The following is a 27091-nucleotide window of genomic DNA, read 5'->3' on the forward strand; positions in this document are numbered from 1 at the left end:
GGTTAAGGATATTCTACTACAAACCCTGGACATCTTTAACAGAAAGCAAATATATCTGACTAGAAAAAACCAAAGTGGCGTTAGAAATCCCACAGCTGAAATCACATCCATTACATGCCTATGGGGTTTTACAACTTTTTGAAGAGAAAACTGAATGCAGTACTGATCAAACAGTTTGAAGGTTTCTTTACAGATGCCAGGATTTAGTTCTAAGATGAGTGCTATCCACTTACATCGTCTCAAATGTCTTTTTTGTTTGTTTGACCCAGATACATTTTACTAATCAAGTCCTCTCTCTCCTTTTTACTCAGAACAGTGCACATTATTCACCCTTTACACTATCTACAGATCTATTCTCAAACCTCTTGCCTTCCACTGTAGATGGTATTCTGACATCCAATTCTTGTCTCTATTTCTGTTCTACCAATGTGAAGTACTAGTAGGAGATCCAAGGGAGGAGGAGGTAAAGTCCTGAATGTGTTGTCTTATACTTTCTCACAAGCATTGGAAACCTGTGGTTCTGGCTGAGGTTCTAGAAGTGCGTATCTCTGACTAGGAGATCCAAGGGAGTAGGAGGTAAAGTCCTGAATGTGTGGTCTTATACTTTCTCACAAGCATTGGAAACCTGTGGTTCTGGCTGAGGTTCTAGAAGTGCGTATCTCTGACTAGTTCTCAGATGACCTTTTCTTGTCCTACTCTCTCTTCCTAAGAATAGTAAAACCTTCAAATCTTAACAGTTAACTAGTTTCCACCCATAATTAATTGCTTCAATCCCACTTACACTTCTGTGAATGGTGATATTGTTAATATTTCTCCAGAATTCTCCCTGAGATTGTCTTCTCTTTTTTCTAGGGTCCTTGATCAGATTGACTTGGGATGAAAAGGACAAATTACTACTCTGGTAAGGACAGGTTCCCCCAGTCCACATGCTTCTTAAAGAATCTGTTTTAATAAAATGTGTCTAGGATTTGCCTCTACCTTCTGAACAGCAATGTGTCTCAAAATGTAGTGCTAAGAACTATGAAGGGAGCTTATAAAAAACAGACTGTTAAGAGAAAACCAGGAAACTATCGCAGATTAGAGACTTGTTTTTAGGAATGTTTGATGCATCTGAGCATGGAATTGTTTGGATTTATTCTGTTTGGCATTTAGTTTCTTGTATCTTTAGATTTAAGGCATTCGCCAAATTGGGGAACATTTCAACTGTTAACTTTTTGGATTTTTTTTTAATATTCTTTTTTTTTTTTAAATATTCCTTCTTTCCTTCTAGTTTCTGGTAGCAGTGATATGAGATATTAGGTCTGTTATAATTGTACACATCATGAGGTTCTGCTAATTTTTTTCCAGTCAACTTTCTGTTAGTTTGGGTACTATCTACTGCTCTGTGTTTTAAGTTTACTAATTCTTTTGTATTCTTGATCTTGTTGCTGAGTCTACCAATTGAGTTTTTTTTTTTTAACCTCTTAACATTTTCATTTTAATTTTTATATCTCTACTTCTTTATTTTTTGTTTTATTGTTTCAAGTGAGTTATAATTTCTTTATGAAAAAATATGGTGGCTGTTTGAAAAATTCATGTCATTTAATTGTAAAATGTTATTTAAGTGTTGGTATCTCAATTTTTTTTCTCATTCAAGTTAATAACTTCCTGGTGTTTGGTATAATGAGTAGATTTTGACTGTATCCTGGACATTTTGGGTGTTATGATGAGACTTTGGATCTTATAATCTTTTTGATAAAAAAAAAATTAGTATTTTAGTAAGCCTCTTCTGACTGTGTCAAAAGGGGTAAGTGTCATTTTATTGCTGACAGAGGATAAAAGTTCAGGTTCTCCAGTAAGCCTTAATAACATGGTGCAGTGTGGAGGCTACTACCATAGCCTTGATAGGGTCCTATCAAGTTTCTGTGCACATAATGTAGTTGGAAAATTACAATCTTGCACCAAAAACTACAGGAAGTCTTACATGTCTACCAGTCTGGATTCTCACAGAAAAAACTTTCAATTATAAGACAGCATCTTAAGGATAATTAGTCTATGTAGTGAACTTGAAGGAACTTGAAGATAGAAAGTCGTATTTCATTTTGGAGGTAAAAGCAAATGATATTTAGGAATTCTTTTCTAGAAAGAAGTTAAAATGAGTTCAGCCATGTGAACTGAGCAAGAATTTACTGAGGAGTTTTACATAGTTTATAGTGCTTTGGAATGTTAAATAAGTGAAAAGGTCCTTTTCTCTTCAAGTGTTCTGAAAAACAAGAAATTTTAAATAGATTTTGAGACAGGAAGTATGTCTAGATTAAAGTTAATCATCTAAGGAGGAAGTGAAGACCTACTGAGGCTAATACCTTACTGATTTTTAAAATAAAGATTTTTTTAAATCAACATTAAAAATTGTACCCATGCCTCTGCAAATTTATTTATGTACCACATGAGGACATAATTTGCATGGATTTTTACAACTATCAGGAGAAATCCATTGACAGTGAATTTCCTTGTTAATAAACCTATCTTTCATATTGGAATCGAGTGTACAATATATATAATGATTTCTATAATCTGTCTTAATCTTTCTTTTTTGAAGAATTTTTGAAAATACATGAAGCAAATTTTAGGGTAACCAAAAATCTAAAAATAAAAGTCCAGTTCCCACATAAACGACTGAGAAAAATCAAAGAAATACTGACCTCCAGTGGCCACCTAAAACAGATATTGTGAGTACTCCAGGAATCTAATCCAACTACCAAAGATGTACTTTGGTCTATATTATGTCTTATTTAAGGTTAAGGGATAGTGGAATTTTTTTTTTTTTTTGCTTTCAAATTTTATGCTTAATGAATATAAAAAGTATTTTGTATCTCATTTTGTTCTCTCTAAATTAGGGTAATGGCATCCACTAGAATATACACATAATCTCTTATCCAGATAAGTGAATGATATACTCTCTATGAGGACATTCAAACATAAGGAAAGAATGTCTTTTGTTATCAAAATAGATATAAACCAGCATATAGCTAAGTACTTCATTCGAAGAATACAAATGCTTAAATTTACTTCTCTCTCTCATTCCCTTTGCATTTTCCACAGGTGGAAGCTGACATAAAATCTGGAACTATGATCTGGATTTAAGAAGAGCTAGAGAGGTATGAAGGAAATAACATTAAAAAAAGTTCCTAAATGTTTTCATTTTTAAGTCTTATTAACATTTCAAACAACAAACTATGGTGACTAGTGTATACAAAGTTTTAGAGACTATGTAGTATGTATCACTTAAAACTGCTCATTTCACGTTAAAACATATCTGTCTATTTACTCTACAAATATGAAATTGCTAGTATGAAAACTACCTGTGGCATGGAGAACTTTTGAATTCATATAAACTATTGTCAGGGTTAAGCCTAAGCTACTTTAGAAATACCAATTCAACACTAGAATTTAAAAGTAAACAAAAGAGACTTTTCCTCATGAATACTTAATCTAACATAGTGGCTGAGAGATTTCTACCTAAGCAAGAGCCAAAATATCCCACCTGATTCACCATATTTTCCGAAATTACCGCCCTTTCATTTTCTCAATTTTAATGTTTTTCATTTTAAACCCACAAGAGGAGAAAATTTAGTAGCTGATATAAGGGAAAAAGCAACGAGTTATTAGAAATAGAGGAGGATTATATACATTAAATGCTCATCAATCTAAATACTGGAGGTTGAAAAAGCTTTTGTTCCAATAGATAGGAATTGGTGTAACAGATGACTATGGGAAGAAATTTAAGAGAAAAAAAAAAATCATCTAACCTCAAAGGAAAACAGTCTATAGTTGGAATAACATTTAGTAAAGCAGATCACTCTTTTTTTTTAAATTCTTACCCAATATAATCAAAATATTCTTTGTGCTGGTTACGATAAAAAACAGAAAATTTAAGCATACGTCCTGCAATCACTTCAGCCTTCTCCAACAGTTGTGTTAGGTGGACTTTTGAGTAATCTGAAAGTAACAAAAAGAAAGTCTTACTGAAAATATATTAACAAAAGTGCCAACTATATATTTATAAATTGGAGATTATTAAAATTCAGCATTAGGAAATTCATCTTAGTGAATAGGAAACTATTTTAAAATACTAATTTATATTAGAACATTTGATGCCCACAGTACAACTCAAATAAGATGAGTAGGTTAAAGGATAAGATTTTCTTTAGATTGGCGACCACACTGGCTACAGAGGACACATGGCTTCACAAGAATTGTTTTAACAGTTAACCAGAAAGACATGATACCCAGAAAGTCCTATGGCTTGAGACAAAATTGAAACACCGTGTAGACACCAGGGACCAACACATTAAAAAAAAAAGATAAGGCCCTCCCTGGTGGTGCTACGGGATAAAGCACAGCACTAAGAAGCTAAAGCCACTTCCACATGAATTCGACTCCTGCCTGCCCCGGAGGAGATCCTCATGGCAAGGCAGACCTCTCCTGACCTGCCCACTGCTCCCCTCAGCAGTATACTTAGTCAATCTGCCTGTTCTGCTCCCCTCTCTGTCTCTGGTGAATCCACTCACCTTCCATATCTCTGGCCTGTACCCCAGTTCCATATGAATTAAAAAAAAAAAAGATAAAATAGAGAAGAGAACACATTCATTGAACAAGAGGTAGAAAGAAAGAGGAGCCTTGATGCAGCAATCCAGCCCAGGCAATAAAGATATGTGGCTGTTGCCCTAGACAAGGGTCCTAGGGAGGGGGGAGTTAAATAGTGTGGAGGCAACATCCTTGACCAAGGTAAAAAGAAAAAAGACAATGCCTTGTACTGTGCTTTTCTCCTTGTATTCAATAGATTATAGAGTAGTATGCATATGTACATGTATACGTATATGTAGCTATACCTACTACTGACAGGATTCAAAGAGAGGATGGATGGATTGGATAAATATTTGCACCCTGTATTCTTACCTGCTGTGCAGAATTCTATAATTTCACTCCATTCAGATACAACATAATCACTATCAACTTGTTTTGAAGCCGTTTGCACTGCTACTGTATACTCAGTTCTTGGGCTCAAAAACCAGTGTCCACGGACAGTCATTGGCAAGGGAACAGCTTTTGCCACCAATTTTGTTGGGACATCCTAAAGAAAGGAAAAGGGAGTGGAGGGGGAAGAGAAGGGGGAAAAAGTGAGGAAATAAATTTAGTAGGATACTTTGAAGCAACTGTAAGCAATATGTATAACTTTACAAATGATCAAATTATTTATAAATTTCTGGCTGATTGTAGAAGTTCCCTGTTCGAAGATATTCAACAATTATTATATTTAAATTCTTATTTTCTACATGTAAAAACAAAGGCACAACTTCACTAAGAGACATGCACAAGATCACACAGCTAATTAATGACAGATATTTATATCCCAGGTTTCTTGATTTCCAATATAATCTTTAATGTATTTTTAAGTACTCCTTATATATATTAACACACACACATATATATATATATAAGTACAGTATTTTAAGTTCTCCTTACATATGCTCCTAAAATACAACACTCTCACAAAAAGTGATAAAACAAAGAACAAAATATATAGTATTTGTAAATATTCTATCTGCTTAGTTTATAACTGCCAATAATTTTATTAGAGCAGCCCATTAATAAATATTTTAAACATGAAGATTTTTTTTAAAGATTTATTTATGAATACAGAACTGGGGTACAGGCCAGAGGCATAGGTGTGGTGAGAGGATTCACTAGAGACAGAGCAGGGAGCAGAACAGGCAGAGCAACAAAGTACACTGCTGAGAGGAATAGTGGGCAGGTCAGGAGAGGTCTGCTACGCCATGTTGATCACCTCTGGAGCGGGGATCCAACTCATGCTAAAGTGGTTTTAGCTTCTTAGTGCTGTGCTTTAACCTGCTGTGCCACCAAGAAGGGCCCAAGAATTTTTTTTAAATAAATGTTTTAAAATTAAATTGGTATTACATGTAAATAACATTTGCAAGCAAGTATGTGCCACAGAAATGTTTACATATTTCTAAACACTTATAGGTAATTAAATATTTACTACATTTCCATAAATACACTATTTTAAGTTTGGTTTAAAGAAAGGGGCTATAAATCGTGACCTATTCATCACTTAAATATTTAAATATTTCAAAGCTACTTCAAGAATGTCATCTTAAAAGAATATGCATTACTTAGAAAACAATCAGTATTGGAACATGAGGAAAATAATGACATTGCTGTTATTCTCATATACAGATATAACCCTTATGTATTGTTAGCATGTGTAATTATACTTCTAGTAAAAGACAATTTCCAGACAAGATTTTTTTTTAAAAGATTTATTTATTTATGCATACAGAGCTGAGGTACAGGCCAGAGGTGCAAGGGCAGTGACAGGATTCACCAGACACAGAGTGGGGAGCAGAACAGGCAGAAGTATGAACAGGCAGAACAGACTGAGCAGAGCAATGGGCGGGTCAGGAGAGGTCTGCCTCGCCATGTGGATCACCTCCCGGGCAGGCGGGGATCCAACTCTTCCGGAAGTGGCTTTAGCTTCTCAGTGCTGTGCTTTAAACCCGCTGCGCCACCAAGGAGGGCCCAGACAAGATTGTTTTTATAAAATACTTCCAAGTTAAAATTCAGTATTAAAAATAGAATGATTATCATCATCACTGAAAATATCAAAAGAATACTTAAACAGTTAAGTATAATATTATCCTTTCTATGGCTACTTCTGAAGGGAGATATGCATCAGAAAAGATTAAGTAGAATTGTTTAAGAATATATCTAGAATAAATATATATCTAGAAAAATCTAGTGATTAATATTTAACCTCAAACAAAATAACTTTTTAGCCCCAAAGTGTTTTTTAAAAATAATATGAATTTACAAACTTCATCAATTTCCTCTTTTTATAGTTCTTTCAGGAGCAAATAGGCCTTGCTGAAAACCATGCATTGGCATAGCAGCACACTCTTCCAGCTATCTTCTGTTTTGGTGGAAGCTATTTTATAACTCTGCAGTTTGTAGATAACATAACAATCAGTTATTGTCTAAATACATGTAAATGAATTCTGTACAGTAGAGGGACTTGTTTTCTTCCTTCACCCAAGCCAGCTTTGCCTCCACTTAAACAATCAATATTCCAGATCTATTACAGTGTCTTTTCTTTGGCTTATTCTTTAAATTGTTTGTTATACCTCACCAGCTATGCAGTTAGTGAGTTAAATTTTTTAACACATACTCACTCATTTAATGTCTGTATGAGATAATTTTTATTTTTTTGAAGAAAAAAATTGCTTATTGCTTTCTAACAACATATGTGGTCGGCATTTCATTTTCTTACAAATTCCTTAGAGGGTAAAGATTTTTAAATCAGTTCTTTTATTTTTAGACATCTATAATATAAATATGCATAAATAAAAATAAATCTTAAAAGTATCCTCATACTCAAAAGCTTTTAAGAAACAAAAAATTTAAGGCTGTGTAAGGATTTTACCTTGTGTTTAAACTTATACTTGCTTAATACATATATTAAAATACATAAATTTTATTTTTAATTGAGGTTATATTTGGATACCCTCATTAAGTATTACCACCATAGTGCACCCACCACTGTCCACTGTGCTTCCTTCCCTCACTGTTCTTACCTTTCCTTCTTCCCCTTGTGCTCCCCTCCTTTTATTTTTGTCTTTATCTGAATTAGTTTAGTTACTTTGTATTTCATGTATTAGTGATACCATCTGGTATTCATCCTTCTTCTGACTTAGTTAATTCAGCATTATTCCTTCCAGTTCCATCCTTTTTGCTGCAAATGGCATGAGTTTCTTATTTTGATTGCTGAGTAATATTTCACTGTGTATTATATTACATCATCTAAATCCACTCACCTGTTTTGGGGCACTTGGGTTGTTACCATAATTTAGCTATAGTAAATAGCACTGCAATAAACATGGGAGTGCAAGTTTCCTTTAGAATTAGTGTTTTATTTTTTTTATTTTGAGAGGTAGATATTTAGGAGACTGAATTAAATGACAAGTCAATTGACATAATATTTTTATTCTTCCCAATGCTAGTGATATCAGCAAATAATAGAACATTATTTCTTTTTTCAAATGTACTCGTAATGGGGTCTCCCTAGTTTCACAGAGGTTATATCTCAACATTGTCACCATGATGGACTGAGTTGTATTCCCAGCCAGGAAGCTAACATACATATGGTTCAGCAGACCTCTTCTGTCTGACTCACTTCTCCCCTCAACAGTGTATTTCAGTAAATTTGCTTGTCTGCTTCCTTTCTGTCTTTGGTGAATCCGCTCACTCCCCCACACCTCTGGCCTACAACTCAGTTTTTGTATGCATAAGTAAAAATAAATCTTAAAAGTATCCTCACACTTCAAAAGCTTTTAAGAAACAAAAAAATTAAGGATGTGTAAGGATTTTACCTTGTGTTTAAATTTATTGGAGTTCTTGTTCTCTTTCTTGTTGAGGTCAATGAAATAGTGCGTAATACGGTCTTTTGATTTTGAATCCATTTCCCATGAAATCTTAAAAGAATCACATGTAATGTTGCTTATTTTGATATTATGTGGTACAGGAAGTTCTTCCATCTCTGCTATGCCACTGTCTTGTGATTTGTTCCCTACAAGAAAACAATGCACAGAAAGTTAGCTTCCAACTATTGATATTTCCAGTTGTCATCATCATTAACTGTATTTCTGGACTCAACTTTCTAATTATTAAATCTGAGATTTCATTTTGTTGATTAAGTAATGTTACTGATAGTAACTAATGTTTTTAAGGTCATGTTACTGATAAAAATCAGAAATAAATTAGTCTTTACCACCTCAACATTTTCAATTTACCTGTCCAATTTCAGTTGTTACAATGAAAACAAAACAAAAAATGATCCCCTTCTAATCTATGAATGAATAACCTTACATGGTAGGTTTTATCTAGGAAATCCGAAGAGATCCCATTTCCCTAATCAAGACTAATTAATTCTTTTCTAAAATAATAATCAGTTGTTTGAAGTTAGTTGATGCCATAAATGTTGTTAATGAAAGAGTTCAATGAGATAAAGAAAATACATATTTTTTTAAAATCTATGAGGTACCAATAAGAGTATGAAATTGTTTCTTCTCTTCCCTTTTGGAAATTTATATATAGAAACAGTATGCAATGGTTATAACACATATACAAATAATATTGGAGAACACTCAAGTTACTATGTCCAGGATTACTCTAGAAATATTTATCTATGCTATCTTGATAAATTTAGAGTGCTAAAAAAGAATAAGGTTAAAAGATGAAAAATGTGATCGATCATTAAAATCTTAAAGAACTGATCTGCTATTGGCTTTTTAAAGACTGGCCCACACTTCTGTTTAGACAATGCTGTTGCTTTGGATTGTATCTGTAGAATAGTAAATGATGCAGGACAAAAAGAAAATATAGACATGCCAAGTGTGTTTCACATGCAGAAAAGGCATATTAGAATCAAATTTTAGTCCACTTCTCCTTCCTACATTTGCATTCTCTACACCAACATACTGTTCAGTGTCCCAGAAGAGGAAAATAAATGTAATTATTCATATAATTTAAAAGGGTAGATCATAAATCAGTTATATAACTTGTCCCTTAACAGAATAAAACATTAAATCTTAACCAACATTTAAAATATTTTGTTACAATATTTTCTAGTTGAAGATTAGATTGTAATTTGCATACCAACACTCACATCTTATTGATATAAAACTTGACAATTCCCAGTTTCATTAAATCTTTGACCCACATTGAATTATCTCAAGTTGTGTTGTAGCATTTGGAAACAAATTTAGAAATAGGTTCTTTTATTTCTTGAACAATAATGCTAAGAGCCCTTCTTTATTCCTCCTGTGTACTCCTCCCTCACACCCTAGTTTTTCCAGATTCCCTCTCCACAAAACTCCCACTTCACCACCCACCCACCCACCAAATTATAGTCTAGCCTTTGACAAATCCTGCAGATCTGACTTCATGAAAACCAAAAAATTGGTTCTGGTCTGAATACTTTCAGAAAACAAGGGAAGGGAAGAAAGCATGTGGAAACTTTCATAACCTTGTGGAAAGTAAAGCAATAAATATATAAACATTTGTAACCAGGTATATTCAGCAAAAGCTTACACTTTTACCTATTCTGGATGCCATAATCTTTAAAATATAAATAACAATGAAAAACTTTCTGGATTGTAAATGTAGAAATTTCTGTAGAATTCATCTGAATTATATAATACTTTGTTATTTAACTTTTTCTGATTTTCCAGTTGCTAAAGTTACTCTTAAATTATTTTAATTATGATAAAAATATCTAATTCATTTAATCAGTTAAATTAAAAACCTCAGATAAGTCAATTCCTTTTTAAGAAACACTATATATTTATGTATTTATCTTCTATTTATTGAGGTAACATTGATTTATAATACTGTATGTAATTTAGGGGACCAGTACACTTCAGATAGGAAATTACAGATTCATTGTATCAACTAACTTCAAATACCTGATTATTATTTTAGAAAAGAATTGATTAGTCTTGTAGGGAAATGGGGTCTCTTTGGATTTCCTAGATAAAACCTACCATGTAAGGTTATTCTTTCATAGATTAGAAGGGGATCATTTTTGGTTCTGTTTTCATTGTAAACATTTGTCCAGGTATAAATGTTTTTGAATACATACATGAATACCAATAAATACAGTACTACAAATGTATTTTCCTAATGATTTCCTTAATTTTATTTTAGCATACTTTATTGTAAGAATATAGTGTAGAATATATAAAATGTAAACAATATATATTAATCAACTGTTTATGTTATTGGTAAGAATTCCAGCAAACAGAAGGTTATTAAAGATTCTAGGAAATCAAAAGCTAAAACAGTTATATTTTCAACTGTGCAAGGTTGGCACCCTTAACCTTAGCTCCCTGTTCAAGGGTCAGCTATACATAAACAAAATGAAATGATAACTACGGTCAAGCAAGTTAACATATAATTTTTCTCATAGTAACCATTTTAGTTTTTGTATGATGACAACACCTGTAATCTACTTTCTTAACAGATACCCAGGATCTGAACAGTATTATTAATTATAGTTAAATAATATATATTATTTAGATTTTTTCTTCCTATACAACTGCATCTTTATACCTTCTGACCAGTATTTCCATTTCCCACAGCCTTGTCTCTGGTAACCACCATTCTATACATTCAACTTTTTTAGAATTCACATATAAATGGGATCATACCTATATTTTCATTATATGTCTGGCTTATTTTACTTAGCATAAAGTCCTCTAGGTTTATCTATTATTACAAACAGCAGGATCTCTTCCTTTAAGCCTGAAAAATATCCCCTTCTCTTAATAAATATGGGAACACAGATGTCTCCTCTTTACCACAAGAGGAATTTTTGTGTCAAATAGGAATGAGCAATCAGGTCAGCAGAAGAAATAAAAGGCATCTAATCAGAAGGAAGAAGTGAAATTTATTATAGTGATTCTTTATGTAGAAAACCATAAGGATTCTACCAAGAAGCCGCTTTAACAAATAAAATCAGTAAAGGATACAAAATAACCTACAAAAATCAGGTGCATTTCTTTACAACAACAGTGATTAATTTTGAAAAGTGATAACATTAAAAATAATAATTACTTAGGGATAAATTTAACCAAGAAGTGAAAGATCTACATATTCAAAACTATAAAACATGGATGAAAGAAATTAAAGACATAAATATATGAAAAGTCATGGTCATGGATCATAAGAACTAATATCATTAAAATGTTCATACTCCCCCAAAAGAAATGAAGAGTTGACATAATATCTATTAAAATTAAAATACATTTTTCACAGAAATCAGAAAAATAATCATAAAATTCATGTGGAATTAAAGAGCCCAAAAACCAAGGCAATCTTTAGAAAGAAGAGTAAAGTTGGAAGAATCTTGATTTTAAGTTATTTCACAAAGCTATATGTATGGTACTGTCTAACAACAGACTCAAGAGACCAATGGAATAGAATAGAGAGTGCAGAAGTAGATTCACACATCTGCAGTGAGCTAATTTTTGACAAAAGCATAAAGAATACCCCTAATGAATAAGGGATGATTTCTTCAATAAATGGTGCAGGGGAAAATACCTAAATGGAAAAGAATGAAAATTACACTGTGTACAAAAATCAATTCAAAATGTCTTCAAGACTTAACACTTGAGATTTAAGACTGTTAAACTCTCCGAAGAAAATTAGGGGATAAAGCTCTGGAATTGGCCTTGACAGTGATATTCTGGATATGACACCAAAAGCCAGGCAATGAAATAAAAAATAAACAAGTAGGATATCATCAAACTATTCTGTATAGTAAAGAAAATGAAAGGGCAGCTTACAGATTACAAAATATACATCTGATACAGGATTAATAATCACATCAAAACAAAGTAGGTCATAGAACTCAGTATTTTAAAAAGTAATTTTATTAAAAACAAGAAATGGACCTGAATAGACATTTACCCAAGGATTACAAATACAGATTGCCAACAGGCAAATAATGAAAAGGCATTCAATATCAGCAATCATCATGGAAATACATATCAACTACAATGAAATGTAATTTTACAACTGTCAGGGTGACATGATTAGAAAGGAAAAAAGGATAAGTGTTGGAGAGGATGTGGAAAAAGGGAATCTTTGTATACAATTGGTAGAAAAGGAAATTGGTACAGTCATCATGAAATAGTGTAGGGGTTGCTAAAAAAAAAAAATGGAATGTATTCTTCATAATTGATCTAAAACCGAATCTCTAAAAGCCTATGCTGATAACTCTAGGGTCTACAGACAGCTTCTCTCAGTACTCTTGTAGGACTTTCTGTCAGTACTGTATAGCTTACAATTCTGCAGTTCTACTCTACTATCTGTACTGTATGGGCTTTGGTATCAATAGTTTTGATACCTTTGCCACTGCTAGTTCTGTGATCTTGGAGAGATTATTTATGTGCATTCAAGTGATTCACATAAACAAAGAAAAATGGGGAGCGATACCTAGTACATCAGGAAAGGTGAATTTTACCAAGTTAACAAAGCTTAAGCTTTAAGGGCCTTTCTCTTGTGCTTGTTCAAGGACTCGATTTTTATATCTTAACTGTGTTGTTTTTCCAAAATAGGGCACCTAAAATTGTGTAAACTTTAAGCACCACAAAATTTGACTTTATCCCTTTTTAAGAAAAACACAAGCCAATATGCAGATCCAAAATGTTCGAACAAAGAGAGGCTAGTTAAGCAACAATCTTTAGCTTGAGGAGTTGGATGACTCAGCATGAAGACTACAACACTTAGGTCTGATTTTTATGAACCTTATGGTGACATTTGAAAAAAACAGTCTGTCAAGTATGCACTGAGTGAAAAGAGAATTTCACTTTGGTCTTAGTCCAAGGTCAAGGTCAGAAAAATGCTTATACCATTTCTGAATCTCTGGATATAAAGGTTAAATGTTTCTTCTGGTAAACAACTTCATAAGAACTCTTTCTCAAATGAAGGTAAGAGTGATACAGTGCTATTTAGTAGGGATGTAATTATGTATTTACATCTATTTAGTAGGGTGGGAGTGACATACATTCAATATTCTTTGTTTTGATTGTGAATCATAAATGTCAAAGTTATCCAAATTTTTTTTTTACTTGAATACTGATTTATACAATAGAATTATTATCTGACTCTTCACTGTGGCACAAACAACAACTTTATTCACAAGTATTTAATAATATGCACTGATAATGTACTAAAATCACACACATCAGTATGCACAGAAACATAAAATATTTTAAGAGCAAATATTACTTTGAAATTCAAACACCATGATCATGTTTTATAGAGAAAAGAAAAAAACATGTACATTTTTCTCTGCAGTAGATATTGAAAATATTGAAATGTAAAAAATATAGTAGTAGTTATTACTGACAAGTTACTTTTCATTTTATTTCATTCCTATTTTCACCAGCAACTATGCTTGCAATTATTAGAGAAGCTATTACATTATAAAGTATTTTCTTTAAAGACAGAGGTCTATTTGTATCCAGAACACTGTTACAAAATTGATCAATACACTGTAATTCCTAAATAAAAAGAATAGACCAGTACCCACTTACTCAAATTCCCCATATACTTGAAAACTAAACAATGTCTTTGTTGCAAATGTACTTTTGTGAAAGGTAGTCTAGTACATTATCACTTGTCACTTCAAGGAAAAAGCAGATCTCTACAAGTAATACACAAATTTTGAGGTTAGTAAAATAAAACACATATCACAAGCTCTTTTCTGCAGATATAGATACAGTTAGAAGGCTAGATGACCTACCTGTATAACAGACATCTGCTGAATGTGGAAGTGCAAGATAATTTAAATGTGAATCAATGAGACACTATAGTTAAATGCTTTCAAGTAGCTGACGATACAACCTAGTATATACATATATATGCACATATACATTTACATATATATGCACACACATACATGCACATACATATGTATAGGTACGATTAATCATATTTGTTTATATATGCTTACACATTTTTTTTAAAGTGAATCACATGAGTACATATAAGTAATCTCCAAGATCACAGAACTTGCAGTGGCAAAGATATCAAAGCCTTTTCTTTCAAAGCCCATACAATATAAATATAGGGTGGGTTATAAAGTATTAATGGAAAGTGCTATAAGAGTTTGGAGAAGAGCTATCTATAGATCCCGGGGTCATCAGCATGGGCTTTTAGAGATGTGGCTTACATCAATTTTGAAGAGCAGATTCCACTTTTTAAAGAAACTTCACACTGTTTCTCCTTGTTACTTTTACAGTTTCATTCTCTAAATGTTTGTTTATATATATATATATATATATATATATATGTTCAAAAAATATATATATATCATTGTTCACTTTTGCGTAATGCATGCTTTCTCTTCTCAGGTGAAATTCCCATAAAATTTCCATTACCAAATCACCTGTAAACAGTCACCATAGTCCCTTGTGTTCTTCCCTCCTTTGTTTTGATCCTTCCTCGGACCCCCTTTGCAGAATGGCTCTGATTATATAGTTGCCTGTTAATTTTATTTGTTTATTGCTATTGCTATTTTTTCCCTGATCTCTTATTTGTCCCCCCTATATTCCTCCTATAAGTGATATTTTCTTTCCCCTTCTGACTCATTTTGCTGTCATTTTCTAAATATTTAAAATTTTGATGCACACGGACTTTATATTACAGGGTATGAATCCATTTTAATTTTTTATCTAGATGACTCTCTGACCCAGCATCATTAATTGAATAACCCATCTCTTTTCTCATAAATTAGAAATAGCACATTTTATTGATCCAGAGGCAGAACATGGGTTTCCTTTGGAAAAAGGGTCAGTGACAGTGGTTGAGAGCATCCACTGACAATAGTATACTTGAAAGACTATTTTGTAGCAGAATTTTAGCTGTGATCCATCCTTTGTTTTCTATTCCTTCCATGTCCATATCATCTAGCTTTACTATTGATTAAGAGCCACCTGAATTTAAAAATATATATATATATATTGTTCTTTGAAATTTAAATCAAGGTGCTATTGGCTATTTGCAGCAGAGGACCTAGCTATTCAATTGATTAGCCCCCACAATTAGATAGTAAGTATTCCCTAAATAGCAGTCATTGAGTCTGTGCTACATTCTGTGGCTGAAACTCATGTCATGATATCAGAATTTTCTGAACCAACTCTAGTAACCAACTCTTAAAAGGTATCATTAAACATGAAATTATATCACATCATTAATTTTACATTTTTCTTTTAAGAGAATAATCATAGCTACAGTTAGTGACTCTAAAACTTAAGGTTATCTTTTAAATATATTTTTTCCTCAAGCTTTCAAAGACAGCATGGGATGATAAAGCAAAGCAAGCAGGATAATTAGGGTAAGGACCAGTCATTGAGGGTTTTTCTTAATGTTAGAGTTAATATTTAATAACATGGACAATAAGCAACCCTTAAGTTAATTCTGAGTAGCAAATCATATGGTCATATGCTATGCTAGAAGATTCCTTGGTAGATCCTCTGGCAGCATAGAACAAAGCGCACAAGACAACATGAGATTAACTTTTTTTTTTTTTTCACAGAGCCCTTTCATCCAAATTGATTGCAGATCTTATTACACATTGAAGTCTTCTGCAAATTATTAATCAAAAGTTATACCTTGGAACCGTATACAGAACGAAGTATCACTGCCAATTAATTTATAAAACTTACAGTATAAGTTGATAGGAAATAGAGATATAAAATTGTTCTATCAACTGTCACCTTGAAAATGACACAGGCAACAAATACTTCTAATAAAATCCTATAGACTAACTGAACTATATTATTAATTTATAATGTAAAATATATAACTTGATAATCAAATAAAATCCACCCTTAGGAAAATGCTGCACTATTTGGAAGGCACACAAATTATGCACCATATAATCTTAAGTGTTACACTGGGATGAATTTAATTAATTAATTATATATATATATATATATATTTAAAAACTACAAACAACAGGGTCCATAGTTACTTAGGGACAAACTTCAGTAACAGCTTGATTTTACCTCTATGGGAACATAAAAATATAAACCCCTTTTTGAAAAATAAAAATACATAATCAGAAATATGAATCTCACTTTAGAAAACAAACACAAACTATAAAAATCATTTGACCCATAAAGAATTGTGTTTTTTTCACATGCTTTGTTGCAAGGCAGTTAAATTTACATTTAGTTAAATGAAAGCTCTTTTTATGATATTCTTAAATAAGGTAGGGTAGCTATGATTTCTGTTTTCGTTCAAGGAAAGGCCTCACCAAAATGTATCAACTACACGTGGATTATTTTGAGCTATGTCAGTGAAGGCCTTACAAATAATACTAATAGCTTATTAATAGCATTAACTTAAATTCATAGAATAACGAAGATTAGGATTATTCAGATTTAGGACCATCTCCAGAAACCACCTTTCCATTAATGAAAGCTATGCAATATAGCAAGGCAAACATCCAGTTACTGAGCATCTGATTTTTCCTATGAGTCACTTTTTCCTCTCTTTGAATTCCGAAGTCTCTACCCCATTTTTTTTTAAAGATTTATTTATTTATTTGTACAGAACTGGGGTACAGGCCAGAGATGCGGAGGGTGAGAGCATTCACCAGAGACAGAGTGGGAAGCAGAACAGGCAGATCAATGAATTACACTGCTGAGGGGAGCAGCGGGCGGGTCAGGAGAGGTCTGCCTCGCCATGTGGTCACCTCTGGGGCAGGCGGGAATCGAACTCATGGGGAAGTGGCTTTAGTTTCTTAGTGCAGTGCTTTAACCCGCTGCGCCACCAGGGAGGGCCTCTACCCCATTTTTTAACTCAAAATAGAAACTCTCTTTTGTCTTATTTAATACAAAATTTGAATTTATGTACACTCCACATATATTTAATTAAATTGATTACATATTAATCTGTCTGATGTTTTGATTACTTGACCAGCTCAAGAAGAACCTGGAAGGCAAACAGAAAATTTCCCCTCTATCCTTAGTAGTCTGTGGCTCACTAGAGACTATCTTGCTGTATTGTTTCATTAAATAAGCCATATTTACTTATTTGAGATGTCATTTAATATGATAATGTATCATGTCATGTTTTCCATAATTTTGGGATGTCATATAACATGGTCAGTGCAGGAGATAAATTATAGTTTTGTTTAATTACTTAAAATGGAATAAGTTAGCATGGACTAATAGGTACATTTTTTATCCTGTCCATGTCTCTAGATTCAGTTCTCCAAAAGCTACCAAAAGAAGTAACTAAAACAACCAAACCAGTACAGGTTTAAGTTAAATGGTAGCCATTATAATTATCTCTTTATATAGTAAAAAAGTTTGACTAAAGTAAATTTGTTTCTAGAAAAACAAATTCCTAAAAAAAACTTTGAAGTAAAGTAAATGTATTTTTCTAAACCCAAAAACCACATGGAAAGTTCATCAGGCTTAGTCATCTGCTGGATTTATAGTAATCAGTCTTCACACAGAATTTTTAGATGAATACTAAAAAAAAAAAAAAAAGATTGGGGTGGATTATGTTGTGAACAATATGAAAAGATTTAGAGATTAGACAGAACTTTGAAGTGGAGATATCAGTCAGGGAATTTCTAAAGAGCAGGAAGGGCAAGGTAACCTACATAGACTATCATAGAAACTGGCAGTCTACAAATGATTGAAGTCACATTAATTAGGCAAAGTATGGTATGGAGAGAGAGGAAGTAATATAATAAAAGACAACAGGAAAAATTATAAGTGATCAGGGCCACCAAGGGGGGCCAACTTCTGAGGAATCATAAGAGATAAAATCCTAATATTCAAAAATATCTTAGGCTAGAAGGAACTAGAATAGTATGAAAGAAAGTAAGCCATGATTTATTTATAGATGAAAACAGGGATTCAATTGCTAGAGATAGATTAAAGTAGAGGCTTGCTCAAAGAGTTTATCAAAGACAGAGTCTAATTAGTAGAATCAATGTTCTGAGACAAAGTAATGCCAAGGAGTTGATGGTAATGAAATCCTGACCTTGAATTTTTTACAGTATCCATTTTCAAATAGAAAATTATTACCACAATGGCTGAATAAGGGCAAAACTTAACTATGATACTAAGGAATTCAAGTTGTGAAAATAGAATCAGAGGCTAAGATTTAGGGATCAGTAATAATTCTAATCCTGCTACTGTTGTAACCCCAGAATCCAAACTTTTAGAGTGACTGGTTCCTCTGCCTGAACAAAATTAGATGTAGTAGAATTATGGACGATGTGCAGCAGTTCTCCAGCACTGGTAAGTAGGATACCATACCATTATTTAAGCAGAGGATATAAGATATTCATTTATGAAGATACATGATAAGAAAACTCACAAATATACTCTCCATGAAGAGCTAAAATAGGTAACTAAGCCTTTAGAGGATAAAATAAAGACAATGTTGATTACATGAGCAATTGAGAAATCTCATGGATGGTAAGAAGGAAATACAATTGTAATTAGAAAAAAATATGTGGAAAATAGATGGAATGGCTACTTCCTTTTTTATTCCATTGGCAACATTAGTATATTCTTGTATTTCTGAAAAACAACTATGTAGAATGTCACTTAGGCAAAACAGCTGTTTTATCAGAATAATGTTAATAAAATTTCTACAAGGGATTGGGAAAGATTTTGTCTCCTTGTTAATTTAAGTCAATCAACTTTGAGACTTCTGACCCTAATACATGTTTGTTGAGTGAATGATGAATGAACAAATGAAGAATATGAAAATATGAATATTCTATTTAGTATATTGAAATGGTATTCTTCGTGAAGGCAATTCTTAATATATCAGAAAAAAAGTCTCAATTTTCAGTATCACTGTTTAAAAAGTCAGATACACAATCCACATTAAAAAAAAAAAAGAAATATAAACCAAAGGCTGGTCTTTTCATTTTCCTACTTAACATAGGAATGGATCCAAATTAAATTTGAGCCCAGGGAAAATGAAGTTAATGATACACCTACTTCTCTTTTAAATACACAAATTCTCATTTGACTGAAAGGGAAAATTTCAAATCTCCACCAATTCCTGAGCTTGGTAGAAATCATCATCTGCCCTATAATAAAATATAACTTTTACCATCACTATTTAGACTGCTTATATAAATTTATATAAATATATACTTGAACACATTTATATCACTTGTTCCCTTACATTATACCATGTACCTTAATAGTAACAGAGTTCAAATGGTACTTTAGTTATCAGTTTTCATATTTTAATGTTAAGATACAATTTTCTAGTAAATTAGGATATTTTAAATTTAACATTTATAATATTAAAGGCATATTTTATAGCTTATATACTTTACCTATGTTAGCTCTTTTAATTAAATTTTTCTCAAGTTGGTCTTTTGACATAACCAAAACTTTACATTCCATAGCCACATAAAGACTTTCATGAAACTTGATTTTGATAAAGATTTCTATAACAACAACTTAGGCCTTTTTTGTTCCCTTTCTAGTCAAAGGAAAGGAATTCCTACATAAATAGCTAAGAAATGTAACCCTACCTACTGCCTACTACATTCTACAAAAGTTGAGGTACTGTGCTATTGCTTTTACTAGTGTGGCTCTGACTTTGTACAAAATTATGTGTAGGTAAAATTACAAAATAAAAATACAGTAACAAACATTTTAAAACTCATGTATGAACTGTACCTGTTGATTTCATTTTGTATAATGATACTTTAGTTAAGAGCATGAACTTTGGATTTAAATAATGCTGATTCAAATCCTGAGCCTGCTCTGTATTTAATATGTAACTAACTTGAATCATCCTTGCCTTTCACATCTAAAAATGGACAAGTTATAATTAGATATTTTAAAGGTATTCTCTAGCACTAAAATTATTATGCCTTCAAGGTCAGGCATACTTTCTTCTCTGATCTAATCTCTACTAGCTCCAATTCTTACACTCAGTGATCATAACTAAGCTTCTGTTATAATTATTCCTTATATAGGGCCTATTACTGTCTTATACTTTTATTAGACAAAAAAGAATGATAAAATGTCAACCTGCAAATAAAGATTCAAATTTATATATTTAAAATATCACCCTCAATATTTAATTTATACTTTTAAAATCGTTAGTAAGTTTTAAATTTCATTATTCAGAGACTGAAACTGGAAATGGAAAAGGCTTAAACAATATTCTAATTCTTCAAAATCACTGTATCATAGTAGATATGGTCAAAAAAGAGCTGGCACCTTTCAAAATAAGAAGGCAGATATAATATAGATTCAGTTCTACTTATGCATACTCTTCCTTGGTGCTTGATTCCACAAGAGGATACAAATGCAAATCAAGATCAGGCACAACCCTAAATAATTAGCAACAAAAACCCAAATGAAATTCTATTTGACTTAGGATAAAATAAAAGGCAGTAATATAATGTGCAATGGGGCCTTCCTTGTGATGGAGGGGTTAAGTCTCAAAGCCACTCCTGCTGTTGAGTTCAATTACCAGCCAGGGAGCTAACCTATATATGGTACAGCAGACCTCTTCTGTCTTGCCTGCTGCTCCCCTCAGCAGTATTTTCCAGTAGATCTGCCTGTTCTGTTCCCTACTCTGTCTCTGTGAATCACCCTTTCACCTATGGCCTATTCCCCTATTCGTTTATGCATAAATAAAAATAAATCTTTAAAAATCAATGTTCAAGAAGAGCAAAAAAGCACTTTGGAAACAGAATAAATGTGAATAATGGAATAGAGAGAGGGTAACTATTTTAAGACTGAATTTAAAAGGAAAGCAGATTCTTGAATTGTCAGGGACCCAACAAGTACAATCGTACAGAAGTAGGAAATAAAGACAATAAACTGGTAGCAAATCCAAATATTATAGAAGACAGGGGTAAACTGAAGAAGAGTAAGAGTAGGGGAGAGATTGATACAATAATTTGTATGATGTAAAGCAATACATTTCATACATTGCATGATGTTGGAAGGAACACACATGGATTATAGATGGAAAAAATGGTTGGCTGGTTAGTGAGCCAGCCGTGCTTTATTAACTTGGTGTTAAATGGCCAAACCAAACCAATGATCCTAAAAGAGAAAACTGTAATCATGCTCATGAAAGTACACAAATGCTGAAAATCTATTGTCAAAAGAGTTTAAAGATAAAGATGTGACTGGAAGAGAGATTTTTCAACCATTCAGTTATACAGTTTTAAGAGATAAAATCTAAGTACTAAAGAGAAGAAATTCAAGTAACATTAAGTCTTTTTGTAGAGAATCTCTCAAGGTCAATGTTTGGGGAAGATAATTTAAACATGTTCTGGGAAAGAAGGCTATTAATGGGAATAGTAGTGAGAAGATGTTTCTAAATTTGTGATATATTTTAGTTCCTTAATGAGTATCTAAATTGAGATTTCATAAATACAACTAAAGATTTTTTCTTTTGGTTTCCAGAGTACTGGGAGTTAATCTAATTTCTTCACAATGCATTATGTCAATACAGTTCAGAATTTTTTTGATAAAGTATACATATTTATGTTTTAATCATAGTACCCTTTTAATACTAAGTGAATTTATTAGATATACTTGTTGAAAAGATGTAAAACCAGACTATAATAAAAAAATGTTCTTTGAAAATTGGATCTTGTATTTCTATAAAAAACATTCAGTATTCAAATAATATAGGTACTGTCATTTCCTGTAAATTATACACACCCACCCACACACACACACACACTAATATATTAAGAAGAATGCAGAATGTAAACAAACTGGAAATTTTAAATAACATTTTAAATTTATTTTTAACACTAAGAAGTATGAGACTGAATTCTCTGATATTTTAACACTTGTGATATAGTAGTTATCAGTTTAAATTTGATTTAGATACTTGGTTTCAAGTATTGTGACATTTGGAAAAGGTACCCTGCAAGAAAGTGTTCACTGTAATAGAGAAAGTACATCAGTAGTTACCTTACTAAACAACATTTTTCATTTCTCAATCTATCATCTATCAGTTATAAAAAGATAGCCTGCAAAAATACAGTTTGATAAACTAATAATCTATACATATGTTTAATGAAGCTTATTTTTGCTTATTTTAGATAAGATAAAAATAAATTCTAATATAAATTCTACTACTTTCTTCCATAGCTCAATGATTGTCTTATGTGCCTTCTGGGGTTCATATAAACACCCATAGCATTTATAAAATATACACATCACTTTGGAAAGCCCTTACTTTGTAAAAACATTAAGGCATATGATTTTCCAATAAAAAGTAATAGAATACAAGAGAAAAATATAAGCCAACTATTCACAGATTCTTAATGGCAATATAAGACAATAAAAATCACTTTAAGAGCAATTAAATTCTGGCACTATAATAAATTATTTTATACCTTACAATGCTAGTATATCAAAATTAGTCAATGCAAGAATCTTGCAAAATACTTTTTAATTGGGGAAAAAAAAACCTATTCTGAGTAAAGTCCTTTTCTTTCTGTTTTCTTCTATCATAAACTGAGCTTTCCAAGGAGTCATTTTCTACTAAACAATATTTTTAATATTTCATAAGAGTTCTATGTGCTTCAAAACAAAAATACTGCTATACATGTTGGCCCACAAGCTTTGCAAACTCATAAGCACATGCAACATTCTTAAGTGATTTTGAAATTCAACTGTCAGAAAAGTTGTAATTTAGCTATCATTAACATGGCTTATATAAAAATAAAGCTAAAAATGTTAAAGATTTGAATTTCCAATAACTACTATATAATTTCCCTTGTGGAAACTTGGCAATTAAAGAAACCTTATTTAAGACAATTTAATTGGTATTACAGTTTATTGTCATTTTTGCCTTTGTAAATTTTTTTCTAAAGGAAACAAGAACATTATAAAAATGACAGTATTACAGGGAAAATAATTTTTCAGTGATTAAAATATTGTATGCTTACATTTTCTATCAGATTTCCTTACCGGGCAGCTTATCTGCATTTTAACGTGCAATGAAAATAAGAGTACACATTATCTTTAGGGAATAGTATTATGCATGTATCCAGAGAAACATTTAAGATTGTAATTAAAATATTAATACATGATAATGAAACTAAGTGCTCATTGTATGTCAGAAAATTAAAATTGTAAGGTATTAGTACTACTAACAAAAAAATCCTAAAATTAGATTTCTCAAAAGCATTATGAGACCTGAGAAGAAACAGTTCACTGCTTGTGACCCTTAAGAAGTTTTTAGAAATATTTACAAAGCTTTTAAAAATGGTTATATGAATGAAGATACAATTCTAAAATGCATGGTGTAGAATGATTGAGGTGGTCAGATTACATATGGTATATTTATCACTACTTAGACCTCAAATTTTATAATTGTAAATTTTATCATTTACTACAATTGATATATCATTTATTATATCAGAATTTGAATGAGTAAGACTTTTAGCAAAACAAATGATGAAAACATTAAGTTTAGAACAACTGTGCTTTAGTTATTAGGTATTCTCATTAAAAAAAAAATCACTAAATAACAAGCTAAGTAAAGTTCCAGGAAATTAACAACAGATATGCACTATAATATAAATATAAATAAGATCAAACAACCAATCTTAGCACAGCTTGAAAAAAATTTTATAAAATCTCTTTTTATGGAAAGTTTAAACTTAAAATCTAAAAAAACAACAACAATTAAGTGTAAAAAAAGACTGTCTTATTTCAATTAGTATTCAATAAATATCCTAGTATACATCAAAATTAGTAGTTAGAAGTCAAAAGAATATCTTGGTCATATGTTCAGTATGAAAAGCCATCACCAACCTACCATATTTCTATAGCTTTCTTGGAGATTTTAACTTATTTAAACTCCAGTATCATTATTTTGTGCTAATTTGAGTTCTAACAGTTCATTTATTTTATGCACTGTAGACTAAAATCAAGGAAGGAAAAATTAAGTGTTTTTCCACAGTAAACAAACAAAAAAGCATGCATTTAATTCTCTTGTGTCAAATAGAAGGGAAAATATATCAAAAAGAGTTTGGGCAATTATATTTCTTCCATGTTAACTACACCAACCATCCAACCCAAGCCAAATGAAGGTTATATCATAAATATTTTCAATGTTTCTTCTTAGACACCACAAAAAAAAGGAATCAACATTCTAATTTATTTACTCTAATGAGCTGTTCAACAACTGACTTGGGTCTAAAAGACTGGCTGAAAAATGAAGGAACAACATTTGATAAAAAGAGAAATTAGAAAAACATAAAAACAATTGAAATGGACTACTGAATTTTCATACTGTATCTTCACAAACAACTTTCCTATGAGACACAGATGAGTATTTCTATTATCCTTCTGGATGGTCCCATGTATGCTCCCAAAACATCTAAAACAGCTTGTTATTAAGGCTATTCCTTCATAATCCCCACCACCATCAATGTCTACTTTATAGTGTAAAATATACCTAATCTCCCAATCACCTTCATCAATAACTCTATTTCCATGTATTATACTTCTAGTTTAATCACAAAGTTGACTGATTTTTGCTTTGGTAAATTTGTTCAATCTCACACCCAGTTTCTACCTATCTTATCTGTTATTTGTAACTGTTGTCTTATAAATGGCTAAATTCTTAAACTCAATATTCCAATTTATTCCTCTAATTGATGTAAGAATAGTATTTACTAAGAGATACTAGACTTAGAAATATTTATTATCTCTTCTTACCAAGTAACTTCTTTAGTCACCCTATGTGGGCTCCGATTCCATCACCTGGGAATTTGTTGGAAATGCAAATCCTTGGGCTCCACTACAGAGCTAATCAATTAGAAACTCTGGGATGGGGCCTAACAATTTCGATTTTTAACAATCACTCTAGGTGATAAATTTTAAGCACTAAGAATTTCAATGTTTAACAATTAAGGGGTTCAACAATATACTCATTTAACTTTCTTTTTAATTACCCTAAAACTTTTAAAAACTTTTTAAAACTAGCACATATTCAACTAATCTGTGAGATGTAATTTTGAGTTAACATCAAACTAAAAGTTTGCTTGCTGACTCAGTGCTAAAAATGCCACAGGTATGAAAAGGTTATCTCATGTTTGTCTTTAGAATACAAGTCAGCAAGCATATGCTCAATTAAAATTTTGTAGTCACACATTACATATTTGTATGCAACATTCAAATTACATGACAGTAAGGTGTAGGGTGCACTTGCTTAGCCCTTTTCATCATAAAAAGTTAAATAGATTAGTCATACTATAGGCTTTGTGTACTTCTCTAATCATATCTGTGATGAAATTATTCTAGGTTTGGGATAGGACTATAGTTTTCCCCAAGATAAGCAATATTACTTATAAAAGTAGAAATGGAATCCTATTTAAAAATCAGGGAATACTAAACAAATCTTAATATATATGTGTTGAAATTGATTTGGGTCAAATGTCTCAAGTCTTACTATCAATTAGAACCAATTTATTTTTCAGCTAATGTTTATCACATTGTTTATCACAAATAAATGTTTATCACAAATAAAAATGGTGGAAATACTTATTCTCCAAAACTCAATTACAATGCAAACTTCAAATTCAATTAATAGTCCTGTCAGTAGAATTTACATTTTAGTAATAAAAAATGCTAGGGTTTCATTGGTATTTATAAAACAAAATTTGCAAATAGTTATATAGTCCCTGATAAGTTTCTTAATTTTGAAAAAAAAGTCTGAAGTTATTATAAATCTAATAATTCAAATATGCTTAGAACAAAGCATATAAAATTGAATGAGGAAAGTTTATTAACTCCTCACTTATGACATTGAAATATATGTTAAATTAGTAAAATGCTTTGTTTTACTAATTTAAAAAAACTGAAATGGAATACTGGTATATGTTGGAAGATCCAGAGAATAGAAAATTACTCAACCCGTTATTTGACTAATTCAAATGTTTAGACTTTGTAAAAATCTTTCCCATTAGCTAGATATGAAATGTGATAGATCCGTTTGCTTTTGTAGAAATTCCTCATGGTAAAATTTCTCAAGGATGGTAAAATATAGAATGGAAAAAAAATAATATCCATATCAGTTTTCAACACACCATCAACTAAACTGTCAGAAATGTTGGGGCAAATGCATTAAGGGAAAAATGAATAAATAAATAAATCTTAAAAAAAAAAGAAAAGATTTTAAAGTATTTCAAGATTTCAATTTAGTCAAAGACTATTACTTAAGTTGAAGTTTTATTCCCCACCTTGAGTAATGTAATACTGAGGTGTGATGAAAAATTTTTGTTTTAAAAATTGAGAATTCTAGCTCCTGAAAAAAATTATTGCCAGTCTTCATTAAGTAGTAATTGCTCATTAAAAAAAGAAATAAAGGCCCTCCCTGGTGGTGCAGCAGGTTAAAGCACTGCACTAAGAAGCTTAAGCTACTTCCATATGAGTTCGATCCCTGCCTGCCCTGGAGGTGACCACATGGCATGGCAGAC

The 27091-nt window shown here is 31.6% G+C and overlaps 1 protein-coding gene across 1 annotated transcript in view; it reads right to left on the bottom strand.

Moving 5' to 3' along the window:
* Positions 1-27091, bottom strand: part of PHYHIPL (phytanoyl-CoA 2-hydroxylase interacting protein-like) — a 39084-nt gene that overhangs the window by 1447 nt on the left and 10546 nt on the right. The window contains exons 2-4 of the mRNA XM_004680874.2: positions 8427-8623; positions 4939-5113; positions 3861-3978 (exon numbers count right to left, since the gene is read on the bottom strand). Of these exons, the coding sequence (XP_004680931.1) occupies positions 3861-3978; positions 4939-5113; positions 8427-8623 (490 nt within the window). The remainder of the gene's footprint in view (positions 1-3860; positions 3979-4938; positions 5114-8426; positions 8624-27091) is intronic.

The sequence above is a fragment of the Condylura cristata genome, unplaced genomic scaffold, assembly GCF_000260355.1.
Source record: "Condylura cristata isolate star-nosed mole 26May11 unplaced genomic scaffold, ConCri1.0 scaffold00011, whole genome shotgun sequence".
Lineage (NCBI taxonomy): Eukaryota > Metazoa > Chordata > Mammalia > Eulipotyphla > Talpidae > Condylura > Condylura cristata.